General features: G+C 42.4%; 1 protein-coding gene across 1 annotated transcript in view; it reads left to right on the top strand.

The window, feature by feature from the left end:
* LOC145359772 (dynein axonemal heavy chain 11-like) overlaps nucleotides 1-22713 on the top strand; it is a 375870-nt gene that overhangs the window by 116688 nt on the left and 236469 nt on the right. Inside the window, exons 29-32 of the mRNA XM_080214554.1 lie at nucleotides 3341-3490; nucleotides 6811-7044; nucleotides 18835-18966; nucleotides 22430-22590. Coding sequence (XP_080070680.1) covers nucleotides 3341-3490; nucleotides 6811-7044; nucleotides 18835-18966; nucleotides 22430-22590 — 677 coding nt within the window. The remainder of the gene's footprint in view (nucleotides 1-3340; nucleotides 3491-6810; nucleotides 7045-18834; nucleotides 18967-22429; nucleotides 22591-22713) is intronic.

The raw sequence follows: 22713 nt of genomic DNA, 5'->3' as shown, positions 1-22713 counted from the left end.
CAAAGCCATTAATTCATTTTTGAAACTGTCAGCCAAGAATATTGATATAATTGAAGCACTGTTTGAGTTTTTCACTGTTCGATTCACTGGTGTCAAGGAAAGGTGATGAGGGTTGAATAGGCTGCTGCTCTTTGTTGAATGCCGGTCTCCCAAGGGCCGCAGTGGTATTGTAGAAAGGCATTCGCTATTGAGATACAAAAATATAATTGATTTCCAGGACTTCATAAAAACGGAAAAATGGTTTTGTAATTTTATCATGCAGACCTTTAACAGACTTGTCCCAAAATAATCTCCTTAGGTGGCAGTAATCTATTTATTTTGATATTCGTTAACAGGCTGGATTTAGTGCTGGCAGACAAAACTTTCAGTAAAAAAAATCACCAAATCAGCTAATAGATTAATGATATGAAAATACAAATTCACTTGCCTTAAAAATACAACATTTATAGATTATAATGAAGAAAACTCTCAGCACTGGTACTCCCAAAATGTGAGCTGAATTGCTAACACTGAATTTGCCCAGTGTATCTTATTAGTATAAAATGGCCAGTGCAGTAGAGTTTGCAACTCAAGGTACAGTGAAGCAAACAGTTACTGGCTAATACAGAGAATTTATTATTGTTTTATGATGAGTATTCTATGATATGTGTCATAGAACAAAGAACAAAGAACAACCCAGCACGGGAAACAGGCCCTTCGGCCCAATGAGCCTGCGCCGCCGCATCACCCTACACCTATTCTACCCTATCATACTATCATACTAAATCCTTTCCCACAGAGAAATTATTTTCATCCAATCAAAGGCTGGATGATACCAGAACTTCATTAGAATTATAACATGATCCTGCTTAAAAGATCTGTTGTTGATTGAGGATCGTGAAATGCATTTCTTTTTCCCCTATTTTTATTGTTAATTTTCTCCTTCTATCCCTCCTTCCTTGATGGCATTGACTCCATGCTGGCGTATAGTTTCAGGGGTAGTGAGCAAGTTCTACTAAATGCCCATTACTGACCATTCTTCATGTATGAATCTGGATAGTGGGTACTGCCTAGCTTTCTGACTATGGGAGTTGTCTTATTGACCCTGTCCTTTCCAATGTTAGCAAAAGGAAACTTTCCACGAAGAGTTTCTGTGTAACAAACATGAAATTGGGCACCCCCTAATTTACACTTTTCTTGCAGAGGTGCTGACCCTGACAAAGTAAAAAGGTATATGTATATGATTATGTGACCCAGGAGTAGAAGAAAGACAAAGGTGCTGCTGAATTTTTCACTCGGACTTTATATTTTTTTTACCTCATTTACCACCTGGCAGTTGACCAGATTACGAGACTGGTTAACTGTCAGACAGGAGAGCCTGCTGAAGAAGGCTGCAGCTAACAGCTGTCACCAGCAAAGAAGACCAAGGATTGGTGGATGGTGAGATGATCATTGTGTTGTGTCCCTGTGTAGGGAATGAATGTCGGAGAAATTGGTTACCTAATGGCGTGTATTTCAGGGTGGGAATGATCACAGTCATTAGACAGGAAGAGACCATACTTAAAATAATAATTGCTTTAGGAGCTGGGGTGTGGGTGACGGGGGTGAATTTGTCCTATCCATCTCGCTGCAAATCTCTCCCTCTGCCGCTGACCCTGGCCTTAGTTCTTTAACTGCAGGTTCCCCAGAATCCGATAAAACCAGCCCTCAGTTCTTAACTTTAAATGGCTCTCAAAATATGAACAACGGAACTTCATTTAAATATTAAAACTACTGATCAGTTTCTCCAGAACAGGTTGCTCAGCTGACCCTAAATCTTCTGCAATTAAACCTGAGGTAAATATATTCATGTTTGAGTTGGGATTCCCGATTTTGAACCCTTGAGACTCTTCTGCCCCCTTCCCATATCTTTTCCCATCCATCATGGGTTGGTGCAGATTAAATTCCTTCACTGAGGTACCTCACTGACCCCAGGCTGAACTCAACTTACTGATGACAGAGAATCAAACTTAGAAACATTCAACTCTTGAGTCTGGTCTGCCTTGACCAAATGTATTTTCAAAGGCAAATAACTTTCTTAATATCTTCACCTTGTCTTTTCCATGGATTGCATTATGTTCTGAGTAGTCACTACTTTGCATTACAGTAACACAGGTTAAAAATTTATATTAGCGTACAGCTCCTATTCTACATATAGGTGTTCTCTGTAAACACTAGCTAGTTGCAGTAGCTAGTTGAATGGTGTAAGCGCCTTCAAAGCAACCACCATTTTCCCCCCAAACAGACGCTGTTTGTGAATTTTTGTTGTGCCATGACAGTTTAATTGTCTAAAAACTGCAAAGGCAAAAGGTGGCTATTGTGCTTTTAATTGTTTAGGACAGTTCCTCTGTTAAAGGTATACACGACAACGGGTGAAATGTAGTACAATAATTAGTTTTGTTATTGGAGTAACTTTGTCTTTGACATTTTTCTTTTATGATTGTAACAAACAGTAGCAATTTATTTTCCCCTGAGTTTTGATTTTTATTGTTTTATTACTGTGATCAGATTTAGAATTCCTGATGACCAGATCATGTGAAACTGTTGTTCACTGAATCCACAGCCCCCTCGCTTTGTATGCTGTGTTTGTGGTTCTGTCCTCACACCTTAGCTGTGGGGATCGAGGCCACCCATGACCTCTATGGTTGCCTAGCAACAGTATAACACTAGGATCAATGCTAATCGCTTTAAGGCGAAACCGCTAACCTTTTCATGAGAGAAAGTCCTACCTTAGCTTCCAGCTAATCAGGTTGGGTCAGAGTTTCAGCGAGTGGGATTAGGAGGATTGGGGCTTTGGTTCTAGTGATTGGGGGAGGATTAAAAGAGGCTGCCAGTGATGGACCCAGTGGAGCCATAAAGGAGGTTTCTCTCCCCCTTGGCTGATACCAGCCCTTACAGCTAAAGCTGTTGGGTTTCCTGCATGGTATGGACCTTCCCTTGCTACAGGTAAAATACTAGCAGGGGTGACTGATGCCTTTAAACTCCAGCAATTGCCTACTCAAGGGCCTTAATCGGCCTAAGGATGTCTTGGCCACCATAACCTTGGTAAAAAATTGAAGAATTGGTGCTGCACAGTTGGAGACCTCTGAGTTATGCTTTGCACAGTGCAGGATGAGCAAATTTGTTTTTAAGTGGCTTCTACAATGTAGGTTGGGAAAGGAAAATCACTGCTTATTTGTACATCGTTACATCAGCAAAAAAAGATACTGTTTCAACTAAGACTTTGTTATAAAGTTACTGACATAATGAACTGCATTTGCTATCCTGAGGTTGTCCTTTTAGTCCCTCACCACCACCTAATTTTGAAAACATTGTGTTTTAGGTGACTCGCCATCTTGCTAAACTCTTTGATAACATGGCTAACCTTAAATTTGAAGATGGAGAAAAGGAAATAAGTAAGACTGCAATGGGAATGTACAGTAGAGAGAAGGAATATGTCCCATTCCAGGCAAAGTGTAGATGCATTGGGCAGGTAAGACTAATTAAAAACTTGAAGTTCACAACCTCCAGGACACCGCAAAGCTCTTTCTGATGTGAAGTGCATATTAGGGTCCCACAAACAGCAATCGATAATGACCGTTCAAGAAAATTTGCAAGAGCAATAACATTTACCTGTGTCCTTCCTTTGAGATTGGTTGCATCTGCAGTTAACATCGCCAGCAACTCAGAAAATATGATCTTGCATGATCAATTGAAAAACTCTCATTAGGTACATGAGATATATAGAACACAATGATTATATCCAGCTGTGGAACAGAGGGAGGAAAGTATAGAAAGACGAGCATCTTGTGACAGGAAATGATATTAAAGAAAGGTGAAGGGCACACCTTGGAAAAAAAATTAATGTTAGATCAGGGAGGGGATTTGTAAGTGCAATGCCAGAACTCGGCACTTGGAAAAGTGTTTGGGAAAGGGTGTTCAATTAAAAAAAAAACATTGAGAAATACTGTCAGTTATCTTATCTATACATATAGATTTCCAAGGATACATGTTTCACAAATGATATTCTTAAGCAAAATTCATTAGGCTGCTAGAATTGAGGCAAGTTATCTTGGGGAGAATGTAACTGATGTAGGACACCAGGCTACAAATAAATTGACAAGCAAAATGGCAGCTGTTAATGATTGTCAAACACTTCATGCACACCCAAAATTGGATTTTTTTTTAGTATTCATCTGTTTTTCTAATTGCAACAATCAAGGTAGTACACTTTTTGTCCCATTTTGCCTATATAAACCCATCACTTAAACTGGTTCAGATCTTCCCATGATCTCTCAAAATTTACTTTTGTAATCTATATTAGGAAGATGGTTGTGGAGGGTCAATCATCCCAGCTTCAGGACATCTCTGCAGGAGTCCCTTAGGGTAGTGCCCTAGACCCAACCATCTTCAGTTGCATCATCAATGACCTTCCCTCCGTCATAAGATCAGAAGTGGGGATGTTCGCTGATGATTGCGCAATGTTCAGCACCATGCCCTTGAGAACATAGAACATAGAACATTACAGCGCAGAACAGGCCCTTCGGCCCACGATGTTGCACCGACCAGTTACAAAACAATGACCCACTAACCTAAACAAATCCCTTTTCGTCCATAAACCTATCCACGGATCTCTTAAACGCCCCCAAACTAGGCGCATTTACAACTGCAGCAGGCAGGGCATTCCAATCCCTCACCACCCTCTGGGTAAAGAACCTACCCCTGACATCCGTCCTATAACTACCACCCCTTAATTTAAAGCCATGCCCCCTCGTGCTAGATTTCTCCATCAGAGGAAAAAGGCTATTACTATCCACCCTATCTAAACCTCTAATCATCTTATATGTTTCAATAAGATCCCCTCTTAGCCGCCTTCTTTCCAGCGAAAACAACCCCAAATCCCTCAGCCTCTCCTCATAGGACCTCCCCTCCATACCAGGCAACATCCTGGTAAACCTCCTCTGCACCCTCTCCAAAGCCTCCACATCCTTTCTGTAATGTGGGGACCAGAACTGCACACAGTACTCCAAGTGCGGCCGCACCAGAGTTGTGTACAGTTGCAACATGACGCTGCGACTCCTAAATTCAATCCCCCTACCAATAAACGCCAAGGTGGTGAAGGTGGTGGTGAGCTGCCTTCTTGAATCACTGCAGTCCATGTGCTGTGGGTTGACCCACAATGCTGTTAGGGAGGGAATTCCAGGATTTTGACCCAGCGACTGCGAAGGAATGACGATATATTTCCAGCTCAGGATGGTGAGTGGCTTGGAGGGGAACTTGCAGGCAGTAGTGTTCCCACCTATCTTGTGGAGGGATTTTCCTTACTGATTTTAGGAGTCCATAGGACATGATTTCTGTGTTGGCCAGCAACTGTTTTTCAAAGTTGAGGTGTCCTCATGGACTTTGACACACTTCAGCAGTACCACCTCTCCTAGTGGGGCTCCTTAAGCTCCAGAGCTGCTGGTCCTCAAGGGCCTCCAGCTTTGGCTGGTGTGGAGGCAACTAATCCAAAGTCCAAAGATGTGTGGGTTAGGTTGATTGGCCATGCTAAGAAATTGCCCCTTAGTGTCCAGGGTAGCGGAGGTTAGAGGGATTAGTGGGTATAATATGTAAGGATATGGGGGTAGGGCCTGGGTGGGATTGTGGTCGATGCAGGCTTGATGGGCCGAAGGGCCTCTTTCTGCACTGTAGAGTTCTATGATCTACGATCTAATCAGAAGGCCACCTCAAGAAGGATTACACAAGTTGCTGCATGCACATGCAGGCTTTTGGCCATAACGTTGGGACCCCAAAGCCCATGGGAAAATGCTGCCCAGTGAGTCAGATTTCTTTACAGCATGCACTGCAACCCTTCCAAGTCTTTCAGTAGCGAATACAGAAGTAAAATTGTTGAAACAGATAGTTGTGACTTACTAAATGTAATTTTTTTAAAGGTAAAAATGAGGAAGAAATTTTACAGACATTGAGTGTTTTTTCTTCAAACCATTTAATTTCATCTCCATGATCCTTAATGCCTTTAATAAGGAGAATAGACTCCAGCCTCAAAAGTGGTATGCTGAAATCAGTTAAACGTGCATAAAAATAGTCACGGGTTGCATTTCCAATGATTTATTAATTTTAGCAAGTGCTTGGCTCTACTTGAGAGCGACATCTTTGCAAACAGAAGCATGTACACAGAGATTCACAGCAGACTCCCTATTTGCACCATTCTACCAGTTTTCTTAACCATACATGGCCAATGCATCTAACCAGCACGTCTTTCGGACTGTGGGAAGAAAGAGAGCACCCAGAGGAAACCCACGCAAAGAGAAATCGTGCAGACTCTACACAGGCAGTGACCCAAGCTGGTAATCAAATCTGGGTTCTTGTGAGGCAGCAGTACTAACCACTGTGCCACTGTTCAAGGGCCAAGTTTGAAGTCAATGGAAGTTGCTCTTGTAAATTGCAAGTCAGGAAACTGAATGCAGCCTCAGTGTTCTGATCAGAAGTCTCGCCTTGGTTAGGTTTCCTGCACCCAATTTCTGCAGCAGCTGAGCGTTTTCAAACCTGATGTATTCACTCACTTGGTAATCCAAAAAAAATGGTTGCTGACAAACATACTTCATCAAAATGAACTTATGAATTAAACCTTCTGCCCAAATTTATTGGTTTTTTTACGACTGACGGTGTGACTAATGCAGCAGTGTAAGTTAATGTACAGCAAGCGTTTAGCATAAAAACCATGGTGCCACTTATTCACCTTTCTGACTAATGTTAATTTGATGCCTTCTCAGATGTTTATATAAAAGCGGTCCCTTCTCTGCTTGTTTTAAGGTTGAAACTTGGTTAAATCGGTTGGAGGAAACTATGAAGGAAACTGTCCGTCAACAGATTACAGAGGCTGTAGCAGCGTATGAGGAAAAGCCTAGAGACCAATGGATTTTTGACTACCCGGCTCAGGTTGCTCTGACCAGCTCACAAATATATTGGACCACAGATGTAGGAATTGCATTCGAAAGGCTCGAGGAAGGCTATGAAACAGCACTGAAAGACTATAACAAAAAACAGGTATACATAAATATTGTATATAACAACACCTTGTATTTATGCGGTCCCTTTATTGTAACAAAATATACCAAGGTGGCTCACAGAGGCACTATGAAGCAAAATATAACACAGAGGTGTATATGGAGATATTATGGAAGGTGACCAAAAGTTTGGTCAAAGAGGTAGATTTAAGGGGTCTCCTAACAGAGGAAAATTAAATAAAAAGGCAGACAGTTTTAAGTAGAGAATTCCAGAGCTTTAAGCCTTGTGGAACTGAACACAGTCACCAATGATAGGGGCCAGAATTAGAGGAGCGTAAATATCTTGGAAGATTGTGGGGCTACAGGAGATTGTAGTGATAATGAAGGGCTAAATCATGAAGGAGTATAAAATGCAAGGATGTGAATTCTAAATCAAGGCTTTGTTTAACTAGGAAGCAAGGTACTGAGAACAGGGGTAATAGGCGAATGGAATCTGTTGCAAGTTAGGACATTGACAGCAGAGTTTTGGATGATTTCAAGTTTATGGAGGGTAGAATATGGGAGGCTCACCAAAGGTATGTTTGAATAATCAAGCCTGGAGGTTGAAGAGGCACGAATGAAGATTTCAGCATTAGGTGAGCTGAGGCTCTGGTTGAGTTGGACAATGTTATGGAGGTGGAAATAGGCAATCTTAGTGATGGTGTGAATATGTGATTGAAAACTCATCCCAGTGTCAAACATGACACCAAGCTTGCGAAGAGTCTGGTTTAATATTATGATGGTTGTCAGCAGGGAGCGAAACATAGAGAGCTGTGGGGTGGGGGAGGGGGGAGGAGGAGCAGAGTTTGTGGGACCAAAGACAATGGGTGGGATTTTATTGTCTCACTCGTCATGAAACTATAAAATCTCGCCTGAGGTCAAAGGACCTTTCCATGGTTCCCCCTCCTCTCCTACTCTGGTTCCTGTAGCAGGCAGGTCAGTAATATTCCGACCAATGGCTTTAATCTTTTCAATATTTAATTAGAGGAAATTTCTGTTCATCTTGTACTGGATGTCGGGCAAGCAGTCTAACAATTTCAAGACATTGGAGAGTCTGAAAGAAATGTGAAGTAAAATTGGATGCTGTTAGAATACACATAGAAACCAGTGTTGTATTTTTAAATGATGTCGCTGAGGTACAGCAATTAGATGAGAAATAGTTGGGGTGGGGTGGCAGGTGGTGGTGGTGGTGTGGGATCAAATATTGTTCCTTTCGGGACAAAATCATTATATTTCATGGTTGAAGCAGTTTGATTACAGATGTAAATTGTCCACATTTCTTTATATTCAAGTATAAATACTTGAAAGGTAGCCCTTGTAGTTGAAGTTAGGTTGCAACAATCTCATTAATAGTGAATGTACAGCAATGCACATTGGAAAATAGTAACAACAACATAGTTTTAATGTAACAATTAAAAACAATATTGTAGAGCCAAAGATCCCTGTAAAGTGAAAAGAGAATCAAAGAACAGAATTTTGTGGATAAGTAGATTAATACCAAAATGAGACTTAAAATAGAGTCTCTGGTAATGTTGAACTTTGCAATAGTGCAGAAAATATGGCAGATGTAATCGGAAAGTGAAAAGAAATTATGTTTAAATGCCACAAATGGTATGACAAGAAATTTGGAAGAAATTTTTTGCATGCTTTTACAAGCACATGGAAAAATAGTAGTTGAAGAGAGATTTGGATCGCTCAGCATGCAGGAGTGCTTCACTTTTACTTACACCTTGATCAGGCAGCTCCTTTTCCTTTACCATCACCGTGTTTCTATCTGAACACAGATCCTTCCTTTCTGTTGTTCCCAACCCTTTAAATTTAACAGGCTCGATTTCCTATCTGAATTTGCACCTGGAGTATCTATGCAAATTGGATTAGATTTGAGAATTGGGTCCTCTTTGTTCTGGAATTCTGACACATTATAAAGCACTGTAAGTCAAATTAGAACTGAATTCAGTTTCCTGTCATTAAACATCGAGAAGACCACAACTATTGTCTTCATCCACATCACAAAGTACTTAAGCTTGCCATCAATTCCACCCCGGTCCCTTCCTCAGGCCTTTGTTCCATTGGAACAAACTGCTTTTAACTTTGACGTTCTATTTAAAATGACGTCACAAGCCCATATCCTCAGTATCACAAATACCACTCACTTCCACTATAGCATCATCTGCCTTTGCTTCTGCCTTAACGTGTCCGCTATTGAAGCCCTCTTTCAAATCTTTATTAATGCTCCCAGGCTTGGCCTTTCATTTATTATCATTTACAAGCTTCAGCTGATACAAAACTCCACTGCCTGTATCCTATTCTCAGCAAGTCATGATTCTACATCAGCTCTGTGCTCCATGTCCCACATTGGCTACCAGTAATAAGAAAGAAATAAGAGTAGAGGAGTAGTATTCAGCCCCTCAGACTTGCTGTGCCCTTTGATAGCAAGATCATAACTGATCTGATCATGGCCCCGACTCCAGTGCCCTAGGCTCCACTGTGGAGCAGAGAATTCCAGTGATTATTAGCCCCCTGAGAAAAGAAATTCCTGTTAATCTCCGCCTTAAATAGGAGACCTCTGAAATTGTGCCTATTAATTCTCGATGCTGCCATCCATAAGGGGAAACATCAATTCAACCTCTAATCTCCTCAGAATCTTTTTAATTCAATAAAATCAGCTCTCATTCTGCTAAATCTGTCTCTTTGTCGTAGAAATCAATCCTGTGAAGCATCTCTGAAATGCCTGCAATGCAAATATCCCTTCTTAAATAAGGAGACCAACATTGTACTGAGTATTCTGGTGTGGTTTCATTAATGCCCTGCATGATTATAGCAAACCTCAATACTCTATCCCCCAAGCAATAAAGGCCAACATTCCATCTGCCTTCCTGGATAGCGAATGTGGTTCTGTTATTTAAGAAGGGTAGCAAGGATAACCCGGGTAATTATAGGCCAGTGAGCTTGATGTCCGTGATAGGGAAATTGTTGGAGAGGATCCTTAGAGATAGGATGTATGCACATTTAGAACGGAATAATCTCATTAGTGATAGACAGCATGGTTTTGTAAGAGGAAGGTCGTGCCTCACAAATTTGGTGGAGTCTTTTGAGGAGGCGACAAAAACAGTTGACGAGGGTAGAGCCGTGGATGTCATCTATATGGATTTTAGTAAAGCGTTTGACAAAGTCCCTCATGGCAGGTTGGCGCAGAAGTTAAATCTCGTGGGGTAAAAGGAGAGGTGGCTAGATAGGTAGAGAACTGGCTTGGCCACAGAAGACAGAGGGTAGCAGTGGAAGGGTCTTTTTCCGGCTGGAGGTCTGTGACCAGTGGTGTTCTGCAGGGCTCTGTACTGAGACCTCTGCTATTTGTGATATATATAAATGATTTGGAAGAAGGTGTACCTAGTGTGATCAGTAAGTTTGCGGATGACTCAAAAATGGCTGGACTTGTGGATAGCGATGAACATTGTCGGAGAATACAGCAGGATATAGATAGCCTGGAAAATTGGGTGGAGAAATGGCAGATGGAATTTAATCCAGTTAAATGCGAAGTGATGCATTTTGGTAGAACTAATGTAAGGGGAAGTTATACAATAAATGGCAGAGCCATCAAAAGTATAGACGCACAGAGGGACCTGGGTGTGCAAATCCACAGATCCTTGAAGGTGGCAGCACAGGTGGAGAAGGTGGTGGAGAAGGTGGTGAAGAAGGCATATGGTATGCTTGCCTTTATTGGATGGGACATAGAGTATAAAAATTGGCGTCTAATGTTACAACTGTATAAAACATTGGTTAGGCCACATTTGGAGTACTGTGTCCAGTTCTGGTCGCTGCAGTACCAGAAAGACATGGAGGCTTTGGAGAGAGTACAGAGAAGGTCTATCAGGATGTTGCCTGGTATGGAGGGTCTTAGCTATGAGGAGAGATTGGGTAAACTGGGGTTGTTCTCCCTGGAAAGATGGAGAATGAGGGGAGACCTAATAGAGGTGTGTAAAATTATGAGGGGTATGGACCGGGTGAACAGTGGGTTGCTTTTTCCCAGGTCGGAGGTGACAAACACGAGGGGTCACAAGTTCAAGGTGGGGGGGTGCTAGATTTAACTCAGGTATCAGAGGGACGTATTTTACACAGAGGGTGGTGGGGGGCCTGGAATGCACTGCCAAGCAGGGTGGTGGGATCGTTTAAGACTTACCTGGATAGCCACATGAGCAGACTGGGAATGGAGAGATATGAACGAATGGTCTAGTTGGACCAATGAGCGGTGGAGGCTTGGAGGGCCGAAGGGCCTGTTTCCTGTGCTGTATTGTTCTTTATTCCTTTCTGTATTTATATACTACCTTTTTATGATTAATGTGCATAAGGAAACCCAGGTTATTCTATACCAGAGCATTCTACAGGGTCTATGCATTTAAATAATATTTGACTTTTTTGTTGTTCCTACCAGGGTGAATAAACTCTTGTTTCCCTGCATTATACTCCATCCACCATTTTTCCCCCATTCACTTAATCTATGTGTATACTTTTTCAGAGTCTTTGGGGCCTGTTTAACCATTTTGATTTCAAATGCTGGGCGGACTTGAAACTGGGAGTGTTTCAGATCTGACTTTTAGACCCATTCTCAGGCGTCCCCATACGCACGCTGCATGAAAAAATATCAGCAATTCTAAATCAAGCTGCAGAAGCCTGTAGGCTGGGTTTAACACACCCAAAATCCTGCAGCTCCAATCAATGCTTCCAACTGCGCATGTGCAGAGAAAAAAGATAGAATTTGGCTCCCCTGCCACATCACTGCTGGGCTGGCTAATGCCTCCCCCGTCCCTCACAGACATTGTCCCACCTCCCCCCCCCTCAACATTACTGACCCCCTTACCCCCCACCTACCCATCACCCAGACTGATTGTGAGCTCCCCCTCCCCCTCCCATCTCAAGCAGAGAGCCAACCCCTTCCCCTCCCCCTCCCCCTCCCCCTCCCACCCCCACCTCAAACAGACAGCCACCCCCTCCCCCTCCCCCTCCCCCTCCCCCTCCCATCTCAAGCAGTGAGCCTCCCCTTCCCCCTCCGCCTCCCATCTCAAGCAGAGAGCCATCCCTTCCCCCTCCCCCTCCCACCTCAAGCAGAGAGCCATCCCGTCCCCCTCCCCCTCCCCCTCCCCCTCCCATCTCAAGCAGAGAGCCATCGGATGCTAGGCACCTATCTCCTCTCTAATTGGAGCGCCTGAATCGGACTTGTAAGGAGCATGTCAGTTTTGTGCTGATTCTTGATGGGTGAATGCGGTGGTAAAGGGGGAAGTGCCAGTAAAGTTGGGCTTGCAGCTGATTAAGTCAATTTAAATGCATGCAAATGCATTTAAATGGCTGTCGTGCCTGTTCTGGGCCCAGTCCTGATCGTGGCCATTTTCAGGCCTTGGTAAAGGGGGAACCAGTGCAGAGGTGGGCGCGGATCACACTACTCGCCTCTTGCCCTACTAAGTTTTCGCAGCCGAAAACGGGCGCAACGCAATGGTAAAATTGGGTCCTTTGAGCCCTCTCACAACTTGCTTTCTGACTTATTTGGCTGCAATACACTGACTCTTCATCCAAGTCATTGGCGTACATTCCAATAATTCAAATGTAAAATTCCTATTCTCGTGTAAAAATTCCTTTATAGTCTCTCTTTCTAACCTTGTCTACCTCTACTCCCTCTGTTGATGCTGCATTCTTCCAGTTCTGGCCTCTGCTTTGTCCCTTTACACTGTTTGCCCCATCTTTGGTAGTCATGCCTCCAGTCGTTTAGGCCATAAGCTATTGAATTTCCTCACTAAACACCTCCACTCCCCTCTCTTCCTTAAAGACACTTCTTAAGACCAGCTCTTTGGCCAAGTTTTTTGTTGACTGTTCCATAATATTGCCTTTTTTGTTAGATCACACCTTTGTGAAGTGCAATGAGAAGCTTCTTGTTACGGAATTATAAAAATGCAAGTTGTTGTGTTTAGACATGCTTATCATAAGGATTTAATTCACTGCTACTTCTTTTTCAGGAATACACACTTTGAAGAAATGCTGCTTGGTCTTTTACAGGATTTCCACTTTCTGCTTTTATGTTGTTCACCTTCATTTGTTCCCTGTTTCCCTTCTAAAGTTTGATCAAGTATCTCGTAAATCACAGCTGTCTCCCAATTCCTAATGGGTGACACAGTGGTTAGCATTGCTGCCTCACAGCGCCAGGGACCTGGGTTCAGTTCTGGCTTTGGGTTATTGTGTGGAGTTTGCACATTCTCCCTGTAACTGCGTGAGTTTCCTCCGGGTGCTCCAGTTTCCTCCCGCAGTCCAAAGATGTGCAGGTTAGGTTGATTGGCCATGCTAAATTGACTCTAGTGTCAGGGGATTAGCAAGGTAAATATGTTGAGTTATGGGAAAAGGGCCCAGGTGGGATTGTGGTCGGTGCAGACTTGATGGGCTGAATGACCTCCTTCTGCACTGTAGAGATTCTATGATTCTGTTCTATAATCCTAAGCAACTGTCTCCACCTTTGACTTATGCCACAGGAATTACAGCAGTCAGACCTGCTGAGATTTTCCAGCATTTTCTGTTTTTGTACCGGAAAGATAATGCCCATTGCAGGTTTTTCATCCATTTAAACTAACGGCTCAAAAATCAGCAGCCTTATCTCTGCCCAGCTTTTTTCTACAGGTGTCCAGCTGATACTCTACATAAACATGTATGTTTAACAGGATCAACTTCACAACTCCAGATTCATCCAGCCTCTTTTGTCTTCACAATTAATTTTACATTGTACTCCAATGTAATGATGATCTATGTCTATGTAGGAATGATGATCTATATCCTGCTGTATCCTCTGATGGCCCTAGGCTACTAAAAGAATTGGAAGAAAATATAATATTTTAGAGATGAGTTCAGCAATAGTTAACTTAATTGAGGTGACACACCTTCATTTGGGAACCTTTAGTGAGTAGTGATGAAAAGCTTCATTGATTGTGAAGCTGTCAGCATATATAAGTTACATTTCTCAGTAGAGATCATTTATGTGAGTTCTACGATTTCCCTTGAAAAAGCTTTTAAATAAAATGTTCTGCATCCTGTATCTAATTCTGCCTTTGTCCTTGCAGAGATTTTGCACTTTTCAGAGTGGATATGAGCTGTCAAAGGAAGTATTAAGCTTGTTGATAGTCTACAAGAAAGTCGTATTCGCTTCTCGGCTGCATTCACTTTTCCAAAAGATGTCAAATTGGCATGCTAATTTGCTGAATGTGCTCTTCTTTTGGAATATGAAATGAAGCAGACAATGTGCCTGAACTCCCAGTTGATTGATCTTCCACTCATTTGACAGTCTCGCTGCTAAATAACTGTTGCATGTGTAAACTTCGCTCTTGAAATCCATGCTCTAAACTCAAACAGGTTTTCAATTTACCTGTTCCATTACCTCCCGTAAATTTCTGTATGAACAAAATATACCCAGATGTTTTGGCTATCTTTGTGACCTGTAAAAAGACTAATATAGTAACATAACTAAAGAATTTTCAAAGAACAAAGAAAATTACAGCACAAGAACAGGCCCTTTGGCCCTCCAAGCCTGCACCGACCACACTGCCCGACTTAACTAAAACCCCCTACACTTCCGGGGACCATATCTCTCTATTCCCATCTCATTCATGTACTTGTCAAGACACCCCTTAAAAGTCAGTTCCATATCCACTTCCGCTCTCTACCCCGGCAGCGAGTTCCAGGCGCGCACCACGCTGTGTAAAAAATCTGTCTCGTACATCTCTTTTAAAACTTGCTCGTTGTACCTTTAACCCATGCCCCCTAGTAACTGACTCTTCCACCCTGGGAAAAGCTTGCAGGTGCAGCAGGTGGTCAGGAAGGCGAATGGGATGCTGGCCTTCATAGCGAGGGGGATTGAATATAAAAGTAGGGAGGTCTTGCTGCAGCTGTATAGGGCATTGGTGAGGCCGCAGCTGGAGTACTGTGTGCAGTTTTGGGCGCCGCACCTGCGCAAGGATATTTTGGCCCTGGAGGGAGTGCAGAGGAGGTTTACTAGGCTGATGCCGGAGTTGAGGGGATTGAGCTATGAGGAGAGGCTGAATAAACTAGGCTTGTACTCGTTGGAGTTTAGAAGAATGAGGGGAGATCTCATTGAGACGTATAAGATGATGAATGGGATGGATAGGATAGAGGTGGAGAGACTCTTCCCGCTCAAAAAAGACAGTAGGACTAGGGGGCACAGCCTCAAGATAAAGGGGAGGCGGTTTAGAACGGAGTTGAGGAGGAACTTCTTCACTCAAAGGGTGGTGAATCTCTGGAATTCTCTGCCCGTTGAAGTGGTGGAGGCTGCCTCGCTAAATATTTTTAAGAAGCGGGTTGATGGGTTTTTGATAAGAGAGGGGATTAAGGGTTATGGGGAGAGGGCGGGAAAGTGGAACTGAGCCACGACAGATCAGCCATGATCTTATTGAATGGCGGGGCAGGCTCGAAGGGCTAGATGGCCTACTCCTGCTCCTATTTCTTATGTTCTTATGTTCTTAAAAAGCTTCTGATTATCCATTCTGTCCATGCTTGTCATAATCTTGTAGACTACTATCAGGTCTCCCCTCAACTCCGTTGCTCCAATGAGAACAAACAAAGTTTCTCCAACCTCTCCCCATAGCTAATGCCCTCCATGTTAGGCAACATCCTGGTAATTTTTTTCTGTACCCTCTCCAAAGCCTCCATATCCTTCTGGTAGTGTGGCGATCAGAATTGAACACTATTTCTGAGTGTGGCCAAACTGAGGTTCTATAAAGCAGCAACATGTCTTGCCAATTTTTAAACTCAATACCCCAGCCAATGAAGGCAAGCATGCCATATGCCTTCATGACCACCTTCTCCACCTGCACTGCTACTTCCAGTGACCTGTGTACCTGTACACCCAGATCCCTTTGCCTATCAATACTCCTAAGGGTTCTGCCATTTACTGTATATTTCCTATCTGTATTAGATCTTCCAAAATATATTACCTCACATTTGTCCAAATTAAACTCCATCTGCCATCTCTACGCCCAAGTCTCCAGCTGATCTATATCCTGCTGTATCCTCTGATGGTCCTTATCGCTATCCACAAATCCACCAACCTTTGTGTCATCCACAAACTTACTAATCAATCCAGATAAATTTTCCTCCAAATCATTTATATATATTACAAACAGCAAAGGTCCCAGCACTGACCCCTGAGGAACACCACTTGTCACAGCCCTCCATTCAGAAATGCACCCTTCCACTGCTACCCTCTGTCTTCTTTGACCAAGCCAGTTTTGTATCCACCTTGCCAGCTCACCTCTGATCCCATGCAACTTCACCTTCTGCACCAGTCTGCCATGAGGGACCTTGTCAAAGGCTTTGCTGAAGTCCACGTAGACAACATCTCACTGCCCTACCCTCATCAATCATCTTCGTCACTTCCTTGAAAAAGTCGGTCAAGTTCGTGAGACATGACCTCCCCTTTACAAAACCATGTTGTCTCTCACTAATACATCCACTTATTTCCAAGTGGGAATAAAACCTGTCTCGAAGAATCCTCTCCAATAATTTCCCTACCACTGATGTAAGGCTCTCCAGCCTTTTCATTTATATATAGTACATTTCATAACCCCCCAAAACAATTTTTGGCCAGTGAAGATCCTTTGAAGTGTGGTTATTGTTGTAACATACAGGAATAAGTACAAAATGCTACTTTCAAAGCTTTAATAAAAGTAAGTTGTACAATATTAAAATAGCAAGCTGTGTGACTTGCAATAGTAGCAAAATGTAATTATAAATTGTCTTGTGCATTGTTTGGGGCTTTTTAATCAGGTTATTAACGCTACTGTTATCCTAGCATAAGAGATAAAAAGGTGTTGTTATTAATTGGTTTAGTAATATTATTTCAAGTCTCGGTTGCAACTCAATTCGATTGCACATGATTATAAAACAGTTAGATGGTGAGAAATGCACCTGGAGATGCCTATTTATATGTCAGGTTTAGTGTAAAAATTGCTGTCTGTTAAAGCCTGTTAGAAGCATTTCCTAGTTATATCACAAATCGAAATACATTTTGGGCATTATCAGAATCTGGATGCAGATTCTTTGCAGTATTGTAGAACAGGTCCCAATCAATGAGTTTGCAAGTTTGCCTGTATAACTACTAGAACCTGCATCTTCAATTCAGTGAGTTTTATAGTCTCACTTATAGTGGTTGGACTTTTTTTAAATCTAGTAGTTATAGTGACCTGAAAGCCACTTGGCTGAGGAATCTATTCCTGTCCACCAGTTATCACCTGGTAAACGTGGGAATTAATGCAAAAAGGTTTTGTTTCTGCATGATTTAGACAATAATCCTTTAACATGGTATCACTGTTTCCCTAAGATTTCTGCTGATCACCTGACAGAGAACCCCTGTGGAAATTCCAGATATCAGTTTTCTTCAGCTGGGGAAATATTCTGGCATATGGGGCTTCATATAATATTGGAATAGGAAACCAGGTGCTGTAATATTTGCAACTGTTGATATGTAAAGTGTCTGATAAGAATTTCTGTGGAGCTTCTCCACATATCCAATTACAACTTGATTGAATAAATGCAGAAACACAATTTCCACCAAAGTTAGTGTGAGATTGAAACAAACCCATGTGGAAATTCTCCTGAAGCAAATAGTATATGTTTTACTCTTATTGATGTGACAGCTATCTTCTGTATTTCACAAATCGAGCAGGTTCCACAAGTAGAACTTCCTTCATATTGAGTTTCATTGATGTCAGCTTTTCAGTCAATCTTTGAAACTTGAAAAATTCCTCCAAAAACAAGGATCAACTGATGTGCTGAGTATAAAAGTGGACTGGCAGTTTGGGTGGTTGCCATTTCGAAATGTCATTGGCATGTAACAAAAAGATTGGGCATGGCTTAAAGATGTGCATATCTTTGCAATATAGTCCATACTGATTACTTGCATCCGGTTATAAGGTACTGTTGGGTAAAACATTCAGTTGTGGGGTGAAAACTTGAGGTTGACTACTGTAAAAGGTTAGTGCCAATAATAACTACTGAGCATGTGCGCAAGAACTTTTTTCACAGTGCTGTCACTCACTGAGTGAAGATGACTGAAAAGTGTCTTGAGAGTGACTCCAGCTTTGTCTTGGTCTTATTTTAACCTTTATTAATAGCTAGTATGTAAATAAATGTGTTTTCAACAAAAAACCATTACTTCTAACAAGATGTTTTCTAGACTGAAGAAGCTAGCAAATTCTGAGGAAATCACAATGACGCAACTATTATAACTTGCCATGTGAAAAGCAATTTTATATACTGAGTATATGCGAAAACATGACTTTTTTTAGACTGACAAAATGGGGTCACCTTATATGCCACTATTTGTGGTATTCTGGTGAAGTCACATATGGTGAACATGCAAAAACAATGACAGCACAACATCAAGCTATTGTGTTCTAATGCTGTATGTGCATGTTGCATCAAATAAGTTTCTGGGAAAATTTATTAGAGACCCTTTTGCTTTTTAACATCAGTAAAATGGGCAGGGCTGATATCCAGTTTCTAGGCCTTTATTTTAAATGTAATGCTAAAGCTAATATTTTGAAACAAAAATTGCTCGAAAACAATCAAGTCAGGAATGGAGTGGTCATTTGTCAAACTGTATCTGAAATCTGGCCACAGAGTGAAGTTAAGTGTTGGGAACTTACTCTGTCAGCTGTCATAGTAACTGCTCAGTCTGCAGGCTCTGTTTACTTTCTACGCATTGAGTTCCTGTGACTAAAATGGAGTATTTATTTTGAACTTGCAGATCGTGCAGTTGAATGCTCTGATCAACATGTTGCTGGGTGAACTGACATCAGGCGACAGGCAGAAGATTATGACTATATGCACTATAGATGTCCATGCTCGGGATGTTGTGGCAAAGCTCATTGCTCAAAAGGCATGTTGGAGAAGTTTTTTTGTTTCCATTCTCTTGAGCAGATTACTTTCCCCTTGTGCTACCTTTCTTGTGATTTGTGTGGTGTTCATGCATTTTTTTACTAAAATATAAACACTGCCTTTAATTTAGACATTGTGACTTGGATTTGCACAGAGCTGTGGTAACTCTGGACCTTCCAAGATGGCAGGTGGAACCCAAATTCAGGTGTCCCATCCCAATTTGTGATCGATCCTGTTTTGAGCAGTAACGGGAAAGGGGCCAGGGAACTCTCACGTGGCAGAAACCAAACTCAGCTGTGCCATTTAAACTTAATGCTGAGTTTCAACAAACTGTTTGTCACATTCACAGGGGCCTTAACAAGGTGTGTGGGAGTTATGAATTTTTAGAGTTGAAATAAAATATATGAAAATCAGAGTGTGTCTATGGAACTGTCCAACTGTAAAGTTAGTTAAGCCCCCAAAATTGAAAGAAGAGAGAAAAAAAGCATGCCTCTATGAGGAAGAGGTAATGAAAATGGGCTGGCAGTTACAATAGTTATTTGTTGACATTACCCTAAGAGCTATCATCATGTCATTATTAATGCTTGTCTGATTTCCATAACCTATAATTATCTCAAAAGGGGTCCTGGGTTTACAATTTAGCAGCCCAGATGTTATTAAGGGATTAGTTGTCTTTGATTGCAAGTCTGTTTTATAAGGGATTAAGTATCTGATGGGATTTAAAAAGTTTTGAACAGAATTTGTAAATGGTGTTTTAAATATGGTGAACTCTGTATGAGACATTTAGAACTTCATTTCATTTAATCTCATCATGGCTTCTAAGATGGAGTGTCTAAGGGAGAAGAGTGGTGGGTGGTTAAGCATTAATGGTCACAAGTTGATACTGAGCTATTGGCACCATGGGGATGGTTGGAGAGCATGTGATCACTTGGATGGTATTTTGTGGATGGCTGAAAGGCCAAGGGCTAGTAGGGCCTAAAATATAAGTAGCCAACTGAATAAAATTCCCTAGAGAACTGAGGCAGGCGTTTGAAATAGCATGCCTCATCATTCTGAATGCTTGAGCCAGTGTATGGTGGCATGGTGTTAGCACTGCTGCCTCACAGCATCAGGGACCTAGGTTCAATTCCCAGCTTGAGTTACTGTCGGTATGGAGTTTGCACATTCTCCAGTGTCTGCATGTTTTTCCTCCAGGTGCTCTGGTTTCTTCCCACAGTCGGAAAGAAGACTTGGTTACGTGCATTGGGGGCCATGCTAAACTCTCCCTCAGTGTACCTGAACAGGCACCAGAGCGCAGAGACTCGGGGATTTTCACATTAACCTCATTGCAATGTTAATGTAAGCCTACTTGTGACACTAATAAATAAACTTCTAAAACTTTGATCTATGTCTGGGGGTGGTGGCCCCAACTCCATCCACCACCTGCCAGTTTGGAACCGAGTTCCAAAGTTCTACCATGTTGGATGTGAGGAAATGTTTTCTAATTTCACTCCAGTCCTGAATGCTCTGAATCTAATTTCTAGCCTGTGCCTCCTAATCCTAGACTGCCCAAACAGCAGAAAAAGTTTATCCCAATCTAACACTATTGGTTCTCCTTAATATAAGAACATAAGAAATAGGAGCAAGTGTAGGCCATCTAGCCCTTCGAGCCTGCCCCGCCATTCAATAAGATCATGGCTGATCTGTCATGGCTCAGTTCCACATTCCCGCCCCCTCCCCATAACCCTTGATCCCCTCTCTTATCAAAAACCCATCAGCCCGCGTCTTAAAAATATTTAGCGAGGCAGCCTCCACCACTTCAACGGGCAGAGAATTCCAGAGATTCACCACCCTTTGAGTGAAGAAGTTCCTCCTCAACTCCGTTCTAAACCGCCCCCCCTTTATCTTGAGGCTGTGCCGCCTAGTCCTACTATCCTTTCTGAGCGGGAAGAGTCTCTCCACCTCTATCCTATCCATCCCATTCATCATCTTATACGTCTCAATGAGATCTCCCCTCATTCTTCTAAACTCTAACGAGTACAAGTCTAGTTTATTCAGCCTCTCCTCATAGTTCAACCCCCTCAACTCCGGTATCAGCCTAGTAAACCTCCTCTGCACTCCCTCCAAGGCCAAAATATCCTTGCGTAAGTACGGCGCCCAAAACTGCACACAGTACTCCAGCTGCGGCCTCACCAATGCCCTATACAGCCGCAGCAAGACCTCCCTACTTCTATATTCAATCCCCCTCGCTATGAAGGCCAGCATCCCATTTGCCTTCCTGACCACCTGCTGCACCTGCAAGCTGGGTTTTTGCGACTCATGCACAAGGACCCCGAGGTCCCTCTGCACTGTCGCCTGCTGCAGTTTTTTGCCCCGTAAGTAATAGTCCTTCCTACCATTATTCCTACCAAAGTGGACCACCTTGCACTTGCCAACATTAAATTCCATTTGCCAGTTCCTGGCCCATTCGCTAAGCCTATCTAGATCCTTCTGCAGACTCTCCACACCCTCCGCACAATTTGCCGTTCCACCAATCTTGGTGTCATCAGCAAATTTCGACACCATACACTCGGTTCCCTCCTCCAGATCATCTATATAAATGGTAAATAGCTGAGGCCCCAGCACCGACCCCTGGGGCACTCCGCCAATCCGAGTAGCACCCAATGACCCCCAAAAAACTTAGATCAAATCACCCCTTAACCTTCTAATTTCCTGGAAATGTGACCCTTGTTTCTTTAATCTGAGTCTGGGGTATCATTTTCAGTAAATCAAAGTTGCCCTTTCTCTGTTTGCAGTGCTGCAGTTTGTATGCATGACTGAAGCATGCCTTCTATTCCCTTGTAGTCTAGCCCTCTGGATATAAAGGCCAGCATTCTATCCACCATTTGGATTATTTTCTGTACCTGTTCATGTTAATTTTTTTTACCATTTTGAAAATACCTTGTCATATCCCCAGAAATCAGTGCAGGCTGAGGCATTGACTTTATTTGAGGCTGAGATTGATCAATTGTTGATAGTTAAGGGAGTCAATGGTTGTGGGGGACAGACAGAAATGTGGAGTTGGAATCACAACCAGATCAGCTATGATCTTATTGAACGGCAGAGCAAACCTGAGGGGCCAAATGGCCTCCTGTTCTTAAGTCCTATGTTTCTATGACGTCACATCTACCTTCATTTAAATTCATTTGCCATGGTTTTGCCTTTTCATGTCATCTATCAATCTTTCTTTCTAATTTTATATTTTCCATCCAAACTCTTAAGATGCTGATTATCTTTTTGCCGTCAACAATTTTGGAATATGTGGCTTCCTACCCTGTCATCTTCGTCATTAGTGAGTAGTTGAGACTCCAACCGATATTTAAATGGGATATCACTTGTAACATTTTGCTAATCAGTTTACCTGCCAGGTATCCCGATTCTCTGTTTGCTTCGACTCAGCCAATTTCCTCACCGAGTCAACATAAATGTACATGTCTTTATCTCAGGTTGCGAACGCGCAAGCCTTTGCTTGGCTGTCTCAGTTGCGGCACCGTTGGGACAACAAACAGAGTCACTGCTTTGTCAACATTTGTGATGCTCAGTTTCAGTACTCCTATGAATATTTGGGCAACACTCCTCGCTTGGTGATCACTCCGCTGACTGACAGGTAAATATTACTAATCCATTTTAAACTCTAAACTTTAAAGTTTGTTTAACAGGGTGGCCTGAATTTTTCAGAAGGCAGAGGCTTGCCTCCCGCCATCCAGAGTTAGTGGGGAACACATCCCCA

This window comes from Carcharhinus amblyrhynchos, chromosome 2, assembly GCF_965287045.1.
Source record: "Carcharhinus amblyrhynchos chromosome 2, sCarAmb.v2.hapA, whole genome shotgun sequence".
In the NCBI taxonomy this organism is placed as follows: domain Eukaryota; kingdom Metazoa; phylum Chordata; class Chondrichthyes; order Carcharhiniformes; family Carcharhinidae; genus Carcharhinus; species Carcharhinus amblyrhynchos.
Note: the sequence above shows the minus strand (reverse complement) of the source record. Positions and strands in the feature narration are given on the sequence as shown.